This window comes from Penicillium canescens (assembly GCF_028828765.1).
Source record: "Penicillium canescens strain IBT 15451 chromosome Unknown utg000010l_segment0_segment0, whole genome shotgun sequence".
Lineage (NCBI taxonomy): Eukaryota > Fungi > Ascomycota > Eurotiomycetes > Eurotiales > Aspergillaceae > Penicillium > Penicillium canescens.
The window spans coordinates 3,347,926-3,366,355 of record NW_026703972.1 but is presented as its reverse complement, the minus strand read 5'-3'; the positions used below and the strand labels follow the sequence as shown (position 1 = coordinate 3,366,355).

General features: G+C 49.0%; 3 protein-coding genes across 3 annotated transcripts; 2 read left to right on the top strand and 1 right to left on the bottom strand.

The window, feature by feature from the left end:
* Positions 1 to 2,762: 2,762 nt before the first annotated feature.
* On the top strand, positions 2,763 to 3,166 carry N7446_012554 (uncharacterized protein; the record flags this gene model as incomplete). Its single annotated transcript, XM_058521296.1, has 3 exons — positions 2,763 to 2,813; positions 2,931 to 3,001; positions 3,064 to 3,166. The coding sequence occupies 3 exons, from the start codon at positions 2,763 to 2,765 to the stop codon at positions 3,164 to 3,166; spliced, it is 225 nt and encodes a 74-aa protein (XP_058366662.1).
* Positions 3,167 to 9,717: 6,551 nt separating this feature from the next.
* On the top strand, positions 9,718 to 11,175 carry N7446_012553 (DUF4219 domain-containing protein; the record flags this gene model as incomplete). Its single annotated transcript, XM_058521295.1, has 1 exon — positions 9,718 to 11,175. The coding sequence occupies one exon, from the start codon at positions 9,718 to 9,720 to the stop codon at positions 11,173 to 11,175; it is 1,458 nt and encodes a 485-aa protein (XP_058366661.1).
* Positions 11,176 to 16,309: 5,134 nt separating this feature from the next.
* N7446_012552 (glycoside hydrolase family 18 protein) lies at positions 16,310 to 18,365 on the bottom strand (the record flags this gene model as incomplete). The annotated part of the gene is made up of 9 exons (XM_058521294.1): positions 16,310 to 16,422; positions 16,485 to 16,592; positions 16,660 to 16,712; positions 16,763 to 16,813; positions 16,901 to 16,989; positions 17,050 to 17,202; positions 17,259 to 17,952; positions 18,006 to 18,072; positions 18,227 to 18,365. 9 exons carry the CDS (start codon positions 18,363 to 18,365, stop codon positions 16,310 to 16,312), a joined length of 1,467 nt encoding a protein of 488 aa, XP_058366660.1.
* Positions 18,366 to 18,430: the final 65 nt, after the last annotated feature.

The following is an 18,430-nucleotide window of genomic DNA, read 5'->3' as shown; positions in this document are numbered from 1 at the left end:
ACTAATTGAGACCTGTTGAGGACCATGTCTTAGTTTTCACCAACTTTCTTTGGACATTTAATGCGTTTAAGGGCAAGAGCCGTATTCATTGCCGGGCAATTGATAATTTCCTGAATTTGCCTCTTAACCAAGCCATGTATAAGCCAAGCCTATCTCCCAAATCCTTTAGTATACACCATCTATTCATGCAGGAATCTCAACATAGACATCGTGTGATTCAACAGAAACAACATTATGAGGGTCGCATATCATCTCTCCACTTTACATACATGAGCCATGTATATCCCTGACAGTTGCCCTCGATCCAGCTTGCCGCAGGGAACTGAAGTTGAAGATCCAATAGCCTTTTGAAAGGACGGTTGAAAAGAATTGAATAACTCAAGATTAAACTTTTCTGCATATTGTTACAATCACTAATTCCCCACTATTTCCCCACTGTTTCCTCCGTCATTTTCGCCATGTCGTCTTTGGCTCAATTTCCAAAAAGACTTGTGCTGAAAAGAGATCCCCTTCCACCGCCAATGTAGTGACAATCTCAAGAAGCTCATACACAAAATGACAGGATCTTTATCATGCATTCTGTTTCAACTTCGCTAAAAACATGCGAAATCTATAAACGGTTCCCTTTTTTTTTTCGAAAAAATCGCATGAGCATCTCGATCTTAATGGGGGTGTGTGGCGTAAACAGTAGTGCGTCACTGGTTAGGTCTTACGCGAAAATGCTAGCTGGGGTCCTAGCACGGAACGTAGGGACTGCAGGTTCGAATCCTGTCACTTTCACAACTTTTACTCTAGAGGCACCTACCGAAGAAAGCCTACGCCTTGGTTGACTTGGCTAGAACCTGGATGGTAGACCCGGGGTAGGGGTAGCTACTGCGGTACGCAATAAAAGGCGGGTGGGGAAAACTGTCACCGTCTAGCCTTTCAGTTTACCTTCCGAAGTACTAGCCGTTTAACTCGGGCCGCTAGGAAAGAAGGATGTCCCCTCTGTGGTAGCTAGATTGAGAAAAGGTGTAACAGTTCTGCAAAGCTCAACAAAGTACGATCTGAGTTCCGGGGGGCGCCCTGGATTGCATTGAACAAAATACAACATACTGAACAATTGGTCACTCGGTCGCTTTAAAGCACTAGGACAGACCGTCCGGTCATTTCTATTGGGAATTCGGCGTTAAAAGAAGGTTTCTTGTGGTGCCAGTCCGGGTGCACCGACCTACATAGCTTACCGCACGCTTAGGCAGGCTCCATTAGGTATAAGAAATATCATCATCATCATCATCATCATCATCTCGATCTTAATCAGACAAACCAAATTGAACCCTTTGCTGCCACCATCTTTCTAGTTAGAAAAGATTGTGGCTTTCTATGCGTTTTGCATCATGAAAGCAGCCTGTAAAGGAGACCAAACACTACACGGACAGCCAGATCTTGGCTGTGCCTCGGCCGGGATAAAATACAACACACATAGCCGCTAGGTGCGTTGTACTTAGCCTATTTCCTCCCTTCACCTTGCTAACTCCGAGCAACTCGGCTGCTTGGTGACGGCTGAATTCTACGACGACCACGGGGGAAGTGTCGTCGAACTCCGTAGGGGTGATTGATAACGTATTTCACTACCGAGCCGCCACCCACTACCGGGCCGCCATCTCCAAAACACATAGTAAATGCCATAGATTACAGCTTCATATCTCAACCATTGCAACTCAGTTTGACTTCCGCTGTCAATTGATAAGTATTGATAAGCATTCTTAGTAGTATGTGTCAATTTCGAATGAATCAAAAACTTACATTATGATTGTATTGAAAATTACATCGCAATACTCGAGAAAATGTATATCAGTCAGTCACTGAACTACAAAAGAACTACAAAACTTCTCTAAACTCCCTAAAGTGGCTAATTATCATCTAAAAAGCATTGAGTCGTAAGAAGAAATATATCTAGACCAACGTTGTTGAGAAATAAAGCTGTAATCTATGGCATTTACTATGTGTTTTGGAGATGGCGGCTCGGTAGTGGGTGGCGGCTCGGTAGTGAAATACGTTACTGGTTTGCTGAGCTTATCATTATCAACGAAGAAGGTGCGGAAGAATGCCGTGTCTATTTGGAGCTGTCAAGTGTTAGATTAGATTGGGTAGAAACGATGCTGTGACTTACATTTATGACTGTCCGGTTGAGCGCGTACTTGTTCAAAGCCAGTGCTGCTTTGACGCGGTCTCCAATCTGCTTCTTGTCCATTGAGCAAGTCCCAACATCTTTTTTGACGGCCCTCTTTGGGTTGGGTCTTGTACGGGCCTTCTCCGTCGGTTTCTTCTGGTCCGCCTCGACGGGTGAAGACGCGCGGTGAATAAGATTATTAGTTGCAAGCGCCGATTCAAACTACTCGGAATGAAGCAATAACCCACCTTTCGTGAGGCTAACATGTCGTCGAGCTGGTCAAGAAGCTGATTCAGGAATATGTAAGGAAGTGGAAGAAAAGAGCGGAACCTCCGTATTTTGGAGAGAATGCGGAACCGATTTTGAACACGCAAAACGTATTGGGAGACGCGTTGTCGAATGAGACTCGTCTAGTTGTGGTACGCCACTCTGGAGTACGTACCGCTCCTCAGATCATCGAATCAAAATCGAGAAACCACTTTGCCCCCGGCGCCGACGATCCACCCAAATTACCCCTCGTCCCGGAATATCCTCTTTCCCCCTCCTTTTCCATCTACCTACACTATTGACAGCTACCTTGATAATTATTCTCTGTCCGTATTCTGCCAACATGTCTTCCAACAAGGGATACAACATCACCAGCTCTGGCATGAACAGCCAGGTATGTCACAACAAGCCTTCAAGTCCTGTCTCGTTCCTCGTACTTCATGATCTGCCGTGAACCCTCTTCCATATTAGGTACTAAGAAGTATTTGGTGTGGTAATGACAAAGGAACAGGGTAATCACTATTGCTCCCGCGACTACGGCTCCAGCGTCTCGAATTCGAACAACTACCACTATTCGAACTCGTAAGATGGACCAGCTACCTAGGCTTGACTTTTCTATCCCATGCATTGACCATCATTTCTAGAAACGGCTCTTATTACTACTCTAACCCCAATGGGAGCACCTACTACAACAATGGACAGGGGGGCTCGACCTATACTACTCCCTCGGGCTCTGGGAAGAAATAAGTCCAGCTAGACTAAGAGTATTCACTTGATTGACAACCATAAGTCTAGCTAGTAATATTTGAGTCTCGTTGATGATAACTTTTGTCTCGTAATGGATATGCACACCTCAATACACATAAAGCAGAGCTAAGGTCACCATAGCAAGCAAAACTTCTCTATTTCCCGTCAACAAATTCGTTAACCTCTTAGAAACATTGCTAAGAGCCGAACGAGAGGTTGGGACCAGAGGAATCGGTGACTGAGGGGCGGGCTGTTGTGATATGAGGCTGGTGCAGATCTGGAAGAAAGCCGCACTGTCGGAAATAATTCCCGAAGTGTCTATACGAAGAAGCATGTTGATTGAAGATCATCTTGGACCTCATATGTATATATAGCTTCCTGAATACTCTCAGAATCACAGTCAACACAATTCCACAGGACTACAACAGGTTATGAGCCCCGAGAGCAAATTCTCGGGGCCGTCACTACTCACACTGAGAATAATGTCACCTACATTGAGCTCATATCCCCGGCTTTTGCAGTCATCATGTCTGCTCTGGTCCACGACTCGCCCGACGGAGCCCGTCAAGCACAAAGTTTCGGATCGATCCCGATCCCTGGCACCGCAAGCAGCCGTCGTAGGAGCACGGTATCCAATCTGGCCGCGGCGTGATGGAAAGATGTAGACGGCGTCTCGGACTTTCCGCGGCCTCCTACAAAGTTTTCGTTAATCTCTTCTCGGCCAACAACCTTTCCATGATCTCGTCACATGACGAGTAAGTCGACAGCCACAGTGGCGTATTGCCATCTTTGTCTTTGCAGTTCACGTTGACACGGGGGTGACTTAATTGACCATTTCCAGGCGCTTGCTTCGAATGGCGAGATGGAGCGGCGTAGAGCCTTTCCTATTTTGGATGTTCAAGTTCAGACCCTTTTGTCCGAGAAGCCGTTGACAACATCTACCGACCCATAGGATACTGCTTGGTGAAAGGGTAGCTCGGCCTCCTGTGATGATTGGGTACCAAGAAACACCTCGGACTTCGGATCGTTTGGAAAAATCATTTCCATCACGGGCCTATTGAAGCGACGTGCACAGTCCCATGGCGAGTGGCCCGAATCATCCTGTAGATCAGGGTCGCTGCCTCTAGAAAGTAGCAGATGCATGAGCCCTATTCGGCCTGCGAAGACTGCTAGGTGGAGCGCCGTTCGGCCGTGTTTGTGCTTGACGTCCACCTGGACGTTCGGTTGATTTAAGACGCTCTTGACCGTGGAAAGGTTTCCGTAGCGGACGGCATTGTTGTAGTTCAAAGGAAGATTGATTCATCTATTATTCGGTGGGAAACTTGAGACTACATATACAACGAGAAGAACAAGTTGATTTCCAATCAACTTGGTTCTTCGTATACATATCTCGGGACTAATTCCGATCTGCACCAGCCTCATATCACAACATCATTAACAGGTGTAGCTGTGCTGGCTACGACCCTAGGCACATTAAATTATTCGAGGCAGATGTACTGTAGACCACGTGGACATCAATAACCTCACAGAGATCCAGCAAGCAAAACAATCTTGCTTCATTTGAAGTCTTAGACTTCTAAATTTCATCAAAATTTGCCAAGCCCTCACAAAGAAAAGAGCCCTGGCGAGAGGACGCTCCAGGCTTTGGCACGAAACCGGATACTGAAATCCACACGCAAGAAATTGTCGTACCATACAGACAGAGCTCAAACAATACTGTCACTCCTTGTCACTCCCTGTTCTGGCAAGAACGGCGAAGGTAGCTATAGCGTCTAGAAATTGTGAGGGCTGCTACAAGACAAGATTGGGTCCCCCACTGGCGTATTGACAAGAACGAATTTGGTTCTCACAGTAATCTCGGTAAAGTTGAGTTAGGACGTGCGATTGCTTACTCTTTTGATTCCATAACATGGCCCATGTACACCTTATCATTGCCTAGATACCTTGTATCTTCTTTGCGTCCGCACTTCCATTCTCGTGGAAGAGGTAATTAATGTTAAAAGATCGGAAGTTTTAGGATTCCCTGAATAAATAATTCTGGAGCCTTCTTCTCTCTCTTGCACTCGGATGCGGGAACCTGCCGCAGACCAGCGAACGGCATTTTGCCCACAGCTGATCTGTCTAATATTTCATCCTCACCTAGTATATTCAGTGTTAGTGAACACACCTTCGGAAAGGCCATGAAACTAAAGGACCGTCTGGAGATTGTCTTCGTAATGGAGGTATTTATTCGTACTCTTGTTCAATATATCCAGATAAATGAAAAATAAGCTGAGGATAAGGCGGAGTGCCACTCAAGGCAGAAGCAGCATGTTCAAGAATTTTCAGTGTTGTTGGGCAATCTGCCGCTTATCGCTACTTACTCAGTTCCTAACGGTTTGTTCTTACAGTAGCTAAGAAGAACGAGGGGCTTCTCAATCATATAACCGCTCCTCATCCGCAGCAACACACCTCGGGCACTTTTCTTCTGATTCAGTCCGTGAAGAAAAACAATCCAACACACCGTGTATCTGTATTCTTTCCCTCGCGATGATATCTTCGTACCCGCTCAGTAGCGATTGCGCGGCGAGGTGCATCTTGGCCATTCCTTGGAGAAAATGTTGTCGGAAGCTGAGATGTGGTCAGATACCGCTTGTAGGTATTGAATCGTATCGTTTATCGTCGTCGTACTGATTACTGTAACTCTTGGAAGTCCCTTTTGCTGCCTCTCTTGCGTCGCCAGTTTTCGTGAGAGCGTTGAGGATTCGGCTGCTCTCTTTTTCCCTTCCAGTGGGGGTAGACCTTGCTTTCCTGCCTTCATGCAGCTTTCAGGCGATTTAGAGTTTCTTGAGCTAGCAAGGAAAGTAGCTACAGAGTCAGACAGGGACCGGTCAACAGACGGTTGCAAAACCTGGTTTGCGTTGCAGCGATCTCCGTGGATGAATTGGCCGACGACCTGTTGGAAGTTTTCACCCGAATCTTTGCCTCCATGAAACAGGCTTGTCAGCCAATGGATTCCTCGAGAAAGGGGATCCAGAAGGATGATACCAGCTTGCCATATATGTCCGTTTTGAACTTCTTTGTCTGGGTTAAGGGGCCTGTTTGATATCCGTGGCAGCTTGTAATCCATGATTACTTGGTTCCCTCAATGGACATTGTAATGACAAGATCTTGTAGGTGAAAAATCGACCACAAGGGCAATTATGACCTTTAAATGTTGTGGGCTGAAGCGGCCTTTGAACGCATATTCACAATTATCTTTTCGCGAGTCAGCCTTATCGGCACCGGCTCCTAGGAGCACTGTGGATGTTGCCTCAAACGCGGTATAAGGGTAAGAGACCTCAGCAGATTAGCTATATCCTCAGAGTAGTTGTCTCTCTCCACTAAGCCATGAGCCTACATCGCTTCTCACTTGGAACGTTACGTCAGGTATCATCTCCTGCTATTCTGGAGCCTGATCATCCTCTCGCATATTTGCTTGGACTTCTGCTGGGTATTTATGACAGGGAGCTGAGAAGCTCCACCATCGCTTCATTTCCATATCGTGCTGCCCATAATAGTGGTGTCCGATGATTATTGTCCATCGAGTCCACTTCCACATCATCTCGCTCAACCAGTAGCTTCACCACCGCTTCACGTCCATACTCGGTTGCAAAAGACAGTGACCCAGCCGCATAAGACAGTGGTGTCCGACCGTACTTATTCTTCGAGTCTGCCTCCACATCATCTCGCGCAACCAGTAGCTTCACCACCGCATCATGTCCACCCCATGCTGCGTACGATAGCGGTGTCCGACCCTCATTATCCTTCGAGTCCGCCTCCACATCTTCTCGCCACAGTAGCATTTTCACCACCGCTTCATATCCATTCAAAGCAGCACACGACAGTGGTGTCTGACCGCACTTATCCTTGGAATCCGCCTCCACATCATCTCGCTCAACCAGTAGCTTCACCACCGCTTCACGTCCATACTCGGATGCAAAAGACATTGACCCAGCCGCATAAGACAGTGGTGTCCGACCGTACTTATTCTTCAAGTCTGCGTCCACATCATCTCTCTCAACCAGTAGCTTTACCACCGCTTCATGTCCACCCCCAGCTGCAAATGATAGTGGTGTCCGGCCATAATTATCCTTCGAGTCCGCCTCCACATCGTCTCGCTCCAGTAGCAGTTTCACCACCGCTTCATATCCATTCAAAGCAGCACACGACAGTGGTGTCCGACCGTATTTATTCTTCAAGTCTGCCTCCACATCATCTCGCTCAACCAATAGCTTCACCACCGCTTTATGTCCTCCTCCAGCTGCAAATGATAGTGGTGTCTGGCCATCATTATCCTTCGAGTCCGCCTCCACATCGTCTCGCTCCAGAAGCAGCTTCACCACCGCTTCATGTCCATCCCAAGCTGCGTACGATAGCGGTGTTCGACTCTCATTGTCCTTCGAGTCCGCGTCAATATCATCTCGCTCCAGAAGCAGCTTCACCACTGCTTCACGTCCGCACTCAGCTGCCCGTAATAGTAGTGTCCGGCCATTATTATCCCTCGAGTCCGCCTGCACATCATCCCGTTCAACCAGTAGCTTCACCAATTCTTCATGTCCAAACAGAGCTGCGTACCACAGCGGTGTCAAACCACCATTATCCTTCGAGTCCGCCTCCACATCGTCTCGCTCCAGAAGCAGCATCACCACCGCTTCACGTCCATTCAAAGCAGCACATGACAGTGGTGTCCGACCGTACTTATCCTTCGAGTCCGCCTCCACATCGTCTCGCTCCAGTAGCAGCTTCACCACTTCCTTATGTCCACACTCAGCTGCGTGACAAAGTGGCGTTTGACCATTCTTGTTCTTCGAGTCCGCCTCCACATCGTCTCGCTCCAGAAGCAGCTTCACCACCGCTTCACGTCCATACAGAGCTGCGAGAGACAGTGGCGTCTGTCCATTCTTGTTCTTCGAGTCCGCCTCCACATCGTCTCGCTCCAGAAGCAGCTTCACCACCGCTTCACGTCCATACAGAGCTGCAAGAGACAGTGGCGTTTGACCGTTCCTGTTCTTCAGGTCCACTTGAGTACTACTTTTCGCTAATAGCAGCTCTTTCAGTCTGCCCTCAGCTTCTTCTGCGAGAAGGTGCAAGATTGTATTTCCTTCTTCATCCTGAACAGAAGTGTGTCGGAACGTCAAGACTCGGGCGAGGTCAGGAACGGCGCGTAAGAGTGATAATTGGTCACGAGGGTTGAGATTCTCCGCCGTGAGGAGAATGATCTCTCTCGGGAGATAAGCACGATCTTTTGGCGTTCTCATCGTCTAGCGCATGAGAGGTACGGAAAGATAATGAAAACCCACAGCAGTCTGGTCTTCTTCTTGCCACGCTTTGAGACGTCGTTAACCTTGAGCGCTGTTTGGGAATAATGTGTTTGTTAGCAGAGGTTCGGGGCATCCCGTTTTGTTATATGGTTGTATTCATGCTCATCCCAGATATCTGCTCCATTCCACTTTCTCGGGATGATAAATACGGAGAAACTTGGAGGTGATAACGTACTTAGGGGTGGGCTGTGCTTGAACTTGTCAGCCTTGTCAGAGTCCTCCAAAGCAAAGCGAGAGTGGATGTGAAATGCAGCAGCGGACCTTGCCTTTTCCCAGTGCAAAGTTGACAAGCTTTCTCTAAGCCTTTCTAGGGCTGGAACCTCGTGGAAAGATCAGCCGTGGCTCAATGAATCGAACAATCTCGCTGCCCGAGTTACGCCGCGTGCCTGGTGGGTCAGCAGGCATTGGACGGAACGGCCGAGGACAAAAAGTCAATTTGCTTCAGCCGCTGTGTGAGGACACACCCACCCCGGGTGCCTCTCCATTCGGCTGCCTGTATTCCTGTGGTCTGTACCGCTGTAGCCACAAATCTTATCTGCGTGTTCCCAACAACATTCGTGCAAGACACCGGTTTCTGTCTCAAGTATCTTCAATCATAGACCAACAAGTCATCGTCCTCAGGAGTTGCCAACGGAATGAACAAGACATCTCACACTGACGAGGTCCCTCGAGGGTGACGGCTACAACCAGAGCCCCAATCCAAACTCCAACGAGCTGACCACCAACGAGGACTTCAACGGCCTCGTCAACAGTCGGACCGTGCGAGAAAGCGACTCGCAGACACTGTCAAACGCAGTCTCGAACGTCGAACATCTTGAGGCAAATAGCCAGCGATGCTCCTACCAAAAACGACGGTCACGGCAAGGCCACTTACCGCTGGCTCAGCGGTCAATTGATCGTGGCCAGACCCTAAGGGCGGTCTGCAAATTGTTGTGATATGAGGCTGGTGCAGATCAGGAACCAAGCCGTACCATCGGAATTAATCCCGAGGTGTCTATACGAAGAAACAAGTTGATTTCCAATCAACTTGATCTTCTCTTTGTGTATATATAGCCCCAGTTATTCCCTCTGGTACAATAATTCAATCTTCCTTTTGAATTACAACAGGTTATGAGCCCGGGAGCAACTCTCGGGTGCTGTCTCTACTCATCTGAGAATCATCTTTACCTGCTTGATTGAATATCTACCCCGCTTTTACAAATCATCACCATGTCTGCTCTGGTCCACGACTCGCCCGACCGAGCCGTCACGGCCATCGAGCCTTTGACAGGAAGCGACAACTTCGCGACCTGGAAACGTCTCATGACGTCCTACCTCAAAGCGAGGCAGGTCTGGGATGTCGTGTCGGGCGACCTCCAGCGTCCTGACTGTTTATTCAAGTACGCCAAACCCATTTCGGCGGATATCCACCCCTTAGTGGAGCCGCACCTGGTTGGGGCGGTGAGGCAGCGCACCATTGAAGCGCGCCTCGAAGTGGAGGTCCAGGCATTCGAGCGCCACCGTGAATGGTCGAGCCGCGAAGCTGAGGCCTACCACACCATTTTCCGGTATCTGTCCCCCCACATTAGCATTCATGTCGCAGGACTAGAGACGTCCCGCGACCTCTGGAATGAACTTGAAGAACGGTACCGGCGAATGGAACTCGCCACGTTCTGCGAGTTGTTTGCGCAGCTTCGTGAAACCACTGGCGAGCGCTGCGGCAGTGCCCGCGAATTTGTCGATCGGGTACGGTTGCTCGTACATCGATTGAATGCTATCGTGCCCGGATCCATTGGCGATCGAACGCACATTGCGATCTTACTGACGCAGATCGGACCGGAATATATTCTAGTTGTGGATGCCATTCAGAACGACAAGGATCCGGTGAATCCGACCACGATAGGAAACTGTCTGTCTAATGCTGAGCAGACGGTTCTGAGAAAAGAAGCTCCAACACCCTTGCAGGCAACGTCTGGCCCGTCCGTCAATACGGTGCAGCAGACTGCCAAGAAATGCAACTATTGCAAGAAGCGCGGCCATGTGGTCGCGCAGTGCTGGAAGAAACAGCGAGAAGCTCAGCCGTCCAGGGACCATGCCCTGAAGGCTGAGAGGAGTGTTTCCGGCTCACCAAGAAATAATTTGCAAATGATACCATCAAGCCAGATGGAAGATCGGCAGGGCCCGCCGACTTCCAAGAGACCGAGGGTCAATATCGTGAGGGCGAGGGTGACGACCCTTTATACTCACGCACCGCAACCCCGGTGGATCCTGGACTCGGCCGCCACCAGCCACATCTGCTGGGACCGGAGCTGCTTCAGCAGTCTGCGGCCCCACCGCGAGATGCTGGACACGGCCGGCGATCCAGTGGAAGCCGAAGGGATTGGTACGGTGAAGCTCACGCTCCGGGGGAAGTTCAACCAACCCCTGGTGTTAAGGAATGTATACTTCGCGCCACGCGTCGGGATGAACCTGATCAGCGTGCCGAAACTGTTGCGAGACCGCTACTCGGTGGTGGCGCACCCGCAGAACGTCTTTGTGCAACGCCGAAGACGGACGGTGGGGACCGCCTACCACGCGGAGGGGGATCTACTGATCCTGCGGTGCCATGTGAGCAAGAGATCTCGAGAGCGAGTCCAACTGGCGAGGGCGCCGGCGACCCATGGCCATGTAGATTCCCTGGAACCGTAGGCGGTGGCCATGGACGTCGACGACCCTCGGGAGTCAAGTGGCGCAGAATGCGCAGCGTCAACCTCTGTACTCGGCGGTGAAGCTGTGATACTCGAAGAAGGTGCGTGCAAAGGAGTGGTCCAGGCCTCTGAAGCGTTGTGGCACGCTCGGATGGGACATCTGAACCGGGGAGACTTGAGGGTGGTCCTCCGGCTAGACCTCCGCACCGGCCCACAAAGCCCATAGCCCAACCCACCCCAGCCCATAAATGGGGCGGGTTTTGGGCCTGGCATTAGGCCCACTGGTAGGCTATGGGCCTAAGGTAGAAGCCCAATATGGTTTAATGGGCCCCCAAATGGGCCCCAAACATTGCAAACATGCCAATTCTTGGCATTTGCATAAGTTATGTAGACCTTCCTAGTAATTTTGAGTATTACAATTACCACCTGAGGCCCCTAATTGACTGAGATCTCATGGAAATCGACGCAATTCACTGATTTATGAGATTGATGAGATTAACTGATGAGATCAACTGATGAGATCGATTGATTAGATCCCAAGAGGTAAAACTATCTACATGCTAATAATGCTCATACAAATCATCCTCAACATGCCTCCTCTTCCTCCCTGATGTCCGCACTTGAGACGGTGCCGCATGAGACGGTGCCGCATGAGACGGTGCCGCAGCGATAGTAGCATCGTCATCGTCATCGTCAACATCTATCAGATCACCGGATCTATCACCCTGCTCTTCAGCATCACTGATCGCATCAACGTCGACGACAGCTAGCACCTCAGCTGGCTCCTCGGCATCATCACCTGGCTTTTGAGCCGCCTGAGCCTCCTCCACCAGGATCTGAATCTCATCAGAGCCAAAGAACTGCTCAAATTCCTTCGCCTCTTGCACTTCAAGATCAAACCTTGACGTACAGAGGTACAACATCAGCTCTTCGATAGTTTGCGCCTTCAAAGAGCCCCGGCGATAGTGGCAGATATCGCGTGCAGTGTTAAACAGACGTTCAACTCCAGCACCTGTGGCTGGAATTGCAAGGTAATCTCTTGCAAGTGCGGCAATAGCAGGGAAGCGATATTGATTCTCTCTCCAAAAGGAGAGCGGCTCATCAGATATAGTTAAACCTGTAAGAAATTAGTATCATGAAGATAGGGATGGTTTTTCGGCCGAAAAACCATCTCTCAAGAAAGAATAAACATAGAGATTAACTTACTGCCGTCGAGATACTGCGTCATCTCATCATCTTTAGTCGGGCCTAGCGTTGCTTTACCAGCTTTGCCTTTGCGTTTGGAGAGAGACTTCGGGGGAGCCATCAGGCCAAGAAGGAAGGATCTTGGCATCGATCCAGAGGAAGACACTTGCGGGCTATTTAAAGTAGTAAGACGCTCCTGGATAGGAGTAAGTGCCTCACGGAAAGCCACTCGATACTGCTCACGGATCTCTTTGGCATCCTCCCAGTTATCAGATAAAAAGAACTGGAATCTACTATCCGGCGATAGCATCGTACAAACCGCATAGATATGCCCGCGCATATGATCCGTCTTCTTATAGTACTCCGACAGTTTTGAATGGCTTGCTCCGAGGGAGGTAAGCATCTGCTGTTTCCATGGAACACGTTTTCGTTGTAGCTGCGACTTGCACTTCTCAAGGTGTTCAAAGAGCTGGTTATAGATCCTGAAGACAAGAAACGACGTCGCCTCTCGTGTCTTCGAAAGGGCGAGCGTAAAGTCAAAGAATGGCTTTGTGAGATAGATCAGATAGTCAATTTGGCGCCATTGTTCATCATCAAGTTCGAATTCTGTACAGTTGAACTGACGACAGTATTCATTGATAGCAGTACGGAGCCTCTTCGCCCGGCGTAGCATCAGAAACGTTGAATTCCATCGAGTTTTGACGTCCTGGATCGGCATAAGTCCTTGCCCTGGAACTTTGCCTTGGCCTTTGTCGAGGTCGTGTTGGACTTTGAGGAAGTGATCTCGACGCTGAGGGCTCCCGCGGATATAAACAGCAAGAGATCGTATCCTCTAAGGTATGCGCAATGTCCCGTTTCTTAGACCTGGCCTCCGCATTCGCCTTAGCAAGGCTAATCTGTTGTTCCTCTGTCCAGACAGTCTCGGCTTGTTCATTCTTTGGGCGTGCTTTAAGTCGGTGAAGTAGTTGGTTCAGACTTAATTGGATGACATGAGCGAGACAGGGGACCCGGATGACGTTAAAACCAGTAGCCGAAGCCGAAGGCTCTTGTTGTAAAGACTGTTGTAGTGCCTTAACCAGAGTCTCATTATTCGATGCGTTATCGGTGGTTATTCCAAAGACTCGGTCCTTAATGCCATGTTCGGTAAGCGTCTCCATCAGAATAGCACTTAGGTTTGCACCTGTATGCGAACTATGAAGGGGTTTAAAGCCGAGTAGCACCTCACGGTAGACCCATTCGGCATCGATGAAATAGCCAGTAATAGCCATAAATGCCTGCTGAAATGGAGATGTCCAACAGTCTAACGCAATCGAGATCTTTGCATGTTCTGGAAGCATTCTGAGTGTATCATGCTGTCGTTCTTTAACACGGCCAGACAGGCGACGTCGAATTGTATCAGCGGAGGGCACGATCGGAGGGCTTAGGGCGGATTGTGCCTAGATTCAAGACTTAAGATTTAGTTAGGTGACGAGGCAAATAGAGGCTGATTGGTAAAGACGGCGGATTTGGAGGATTTGGGCGATTTGACGCCTACGGACTGGCGTCTGACGGACTTACCTCTGCGATGAGCTCACGAAATGCTGGATTTTCAACGATTTGGAATGGAAGCCGGTTAGTAGTAATAAACTCCAAGATTTTACTCTCAAAACCTTCTTGCGAGAATGTCTGGCTATGACTACCCTGATCATGATGCTAGTTAGTAGGGTCTAGTAGAGCTAGGTATGATAGTATACCGTTTGAAGGAACCTCGTCAATTCAGCCCTCTGCCGGCGTCCACTTGTAGCCTTTTGGCAGGCTGAGGTCTGAAGATGACGGGTAATTGTTGTCGTGCCATGACGACCAACCCTCCCATTGGCATCCTTCTTAGTAGTATAAGGGTGCTCAAGAATTGCATCGCAACGCTTACACAAGACCTTTGGGTTTCCAGTCGCCGTATGGGCCACTTGCTCAAACTGTTTCCAGGTCTCCGAAGCGGAGCCATGCTGTGACTCCCAAGCGATCTTGTTTTTAGATCCATAGTCAGTCTCCAACCACCAGTTGACCCAATCAGTGTGATTCATCGCGTCGTAAAGGAAAAACTGGCCTCCTCTCCTACCAGGACCGACACGTTGGAAGCGTTCAAGGGGATCTAGGGCGATAGACGAAGGAACAGACGGCTCAACGAACGAGAAGCTATCAACCTGCCGAGAGGTGGACGGAGTAGCTGGGCAAAGAGAAGGCGTAGCAATTGACGAATTGTCGGGCTCAGTGTCGAACAGGCCCAACTGGGAGAATCTAAACTCCTGGCTTTGCGACATGATCAGGATGACAACTTGATAGTAGGTTCAAAATTGGATGAAGGGCTTCAGGGGAATAGCTTCAGGAGGAAGAGATCGACATACCTTCTTAGTGAGAGAACTGTCGACGTATCGACGCCGTAGCAAACAGATATTGTAAACAGAGATCACCGTAGCAGTCGACATTAAAACGGAATATCTTGATTCTAGCATCTGATTGGCTAGATCATGCATATGCAGTGAATTCAGCCCATCCAAAGCCCAAGAAAAGTCCATGGATAACCCATCTCCCCGCCCATTTTACAATTTGTTCGCCCAAAACATTTCACCCCATGGCTCATGAGATATCTTCAAACCTCTCTCATCTCTGTAATCCCCAGAATATTACGTTTCTGTGAAGACAGACGTTAAGTCTGAGAGATTGGCTATCTTTTGGTATAAATTTCAACTCTATAAACCTATAATTCATAGATTTGACCCTTGAATCTACAGTTCAACAGAAACATGCACCTACTTCTAATTATATGAGATATATATCTCTACATGTTGACACTTTGGAACTCTCTAAGTACCAGAATACTACGAAAACTTGGTGAAATTGGATTGTTTTTTGGATGACGCCGGTAAACTATAGTGCCTACTGTAGCTGGCTTCATCTACGACCTTAATTACTATGTCGTCGCCGTTGGATCTTGAGATCTTGATTCTTGGGGGAGTTGAACCCCCGGATTGGGAGTTGAAATACTAGATCAGGCCTGGTAAAACGTCGGGCCGATGTATGCCTTGTAAAGGCTTACAGACTGGAACATGCGTAAAAAACAGGCATTAATCAGCGGTTTTATGAGCGCCAAGATCGTAGTTATGCATAGAAATGGGCTATATTGGGGGCCTCATGGGCCCCCACTCATGGGCTATGGGTTGGGGCGGGCTATAGAGGTTAGGCCCACAGCCCACTGCTGGTTGGGCTATGGGCCTAAAGGTCGGGCCCATTTATGGGCTTTGCGGAGGTCTAATCACAATATACGCTCAGATGGTGGATCGGCCCTTTTATGGTACGCAAGTCGTGTGGAAGAAACGAAGGTAGCACCGAAAGCCCAATGCTCCAACTGGAGTCGGAGTGGGCAACAAAAACCGAAAGCTACAAACACTAAAAACGGTGGGGATTGGACAAAGAACGGGAAACTAGAGTTCGTTTCTAGAATAAGCTTCTGTCCATGGCACTAAAAGCATTCGTCCAATAACACGGAAGCACGACGAGCCAATCATTGCGAAATCGGCGCAATTTTGCCTCAAATTTTGTACAGTATGGGGTTTTGGCAAGTCTCACGAATCTTCACGAAAAATAAGGTTTAATCTCAGTCACGTGCAGGACGTTACCTTTCCTCTCAGGGCAGTGGGACGGGAGCACAGCGAAGTTTTGCGAGCAGGTCGCGTACGGTAGTACATGTACGTAAACCCCTCCACTTCGTTCCTCGTTTTAGGGTTTTTTTTTCACCCTGCTGGACGGGCCTCGCACCTTTTTTTTCCTATCGGTTGAAGTATTTTCCTGCGGGTGACCCCACTGATGGCCCACCGGCACCGATCTTCTACCGAATATACTGATGCAAAACCTTGAACATTGATTTACACACATTCAGCCACCTTTCTATATAGCATCCTCACAAGATGTATAAATTAAGCCAACATAGTCAACTTATCCATGGCAACGTAAGTCGCCGCATTCTTCTTCAAGTCTGCTAACGCATCTTGGTTCGCCGTGACAATGACTGGGGTATACATGGCAATAGCTAGAATATGATTAGTATGCAATGTAGTCTTTACAGGAGACATAGGTGTGGAGATCACATACTGGTAGGGTCATTCCATGTTGTAATTGCCTGATTGGTGTAGGTTTTGAAAAGAGCCAAGGCGGTTGACACTTGTTGATCGATATCGGCGCTAACGATCTGCTTGAATGCTGCAAGAAAGGATGCTCATATTAGAAAATTCGAATATTCTTTTGACAGATAGAATGGGTAGCTCACCTCCTACATAATCGTAGCCCGCCTGAGCGCTAGGGTGCGTTGAAAACAGCGTCCTATCATCATGGTATTAGTGATGGTCAATTTTCAAGGACACTGGTCTTACCAGAAGGAGATGACGGCCTTGTATGCGGCATTGTAGGACCCAGCCGTTTGACTGTACTTGATATAAGAGAAGGTGCTATTTCGCATATCAGTGGGCAACTCTCCAAGTTGATAACGTATATTGCAGGGGAAAACATACTCAATCACATCTGCGAGGAATGACACTTGCTCAAGAGGGCCAAACGCCGCCCAGCTAGTGGAGGAAATGAATGCGTGGCACGCGGTAACCTAGTTTGCGAATCAGATATTGGTGCCAAGGAAGCTAAAAATTGGGCGAGTAGCTCATACCTTGGCCTTGATGGCGTTCAGATCCGCATCGCACACTTGAAGGTTATCATAATTTGCCGGTGCCTCTGCGTGTCCAAGGGCTCCAAAAGCTGTGGCCATTGGACTAGTTCCCCAACTTGGGGTCAATGTGCTGGGCCAGCTACTGAAGAAGATCTATAGAAAATCATGAAGTCAGCTTTTTAGTCATATCAGAGATGAAGTTCACCTACGCCCGTGGCGTCAAAAATACCGGTGACAGTAGCCGCCTTCGCTGCGAGGCTACCCCCACCGGGAAGAGACCCCTTCATCATATATTCAATATAGTTCCGCAGCGACTGTTTCTCAAAGACATGTTCCGTGACGAAGTTTGTGTTGGCCGGTTGAGTGAGATAAGATGCAACACCGATAGCGCCACAAATGGCTGGTTTGGCAATGGTAATCCAACCCTTGTTAGCTAGACGGGCAACAGTCTTGTAGCCGCTATACGTTTGTGGATACATGTAAGTGGTGGGTTGACCCGGGGCGCAAAATGCAAGAGCCGCACTCGTGTCAAAGGTGCGCTTGGCTAGGAAATGCGCCTCTCGGGCCAAGAGGGTGTGGTTGGAAATTTCTGTATCGTGAGGGTCAAAACTGGCTTCCCAGAGGGAGTTTGGATTATAGATGACGCCTCTGGTATTGGTGAGTCGCTGGGCCTCGAGTTTCTGCTCCCATCTCTTGATGTCATCCGCTGTTACAGAATCTAGATCGCGCTTCGTTGAAGAGATCGTGGTCAAGCCGTAAAGCGTGCAATCGCTGTCGAATTCTTCGGATTCCAGGTAAACACCGGTTGAGTCTCCATCGGGATCGGGCTCACTGCTGCGGCCGGGCAGGTTAGGCGGTGATGGGCATAGAGATACCTCCTGTGGTGTAGGGAGCTGCGAGGGACTATTCAGCATGGGGTCTTTCGAGTTATTAATCAAGGGTATGGGAGTACATACAGCGGGAGCATTAGGATTGTCGCAGCAATAGTAGGAGTAGGTGCCTGGCTGACAATTTGTGCCGTCTCTGCAAAGTTAGATTAGAATTGAGATACTTCAAACGGTCAGAGAGATCCTAGGCTTACGTGGCAATGGGAACTTGGCCAGTTGGACATTCACCCTTGCAGGCCTTTCCGAAGATAGGCGCCGTCAAGCTATGAAGCAGACCACCTGCAATCCACGACTCAGCCCATCCAGTCCAGCTGTCGTCCGTGCCTTGATGCCAAGCACAGTTGCTGTTTGCCCAGGGATCTGGATCTTGACAGCAGTAAGATTTCCATCCGCCATCGTAAAGGCACGGCTGCTAGCCACCAGAGCCATATTTGGAGGTAGTCTGCTTAATGGGGTTGTCCGAGGGACAATCTGCAGAGGTGAAAAACACGCCA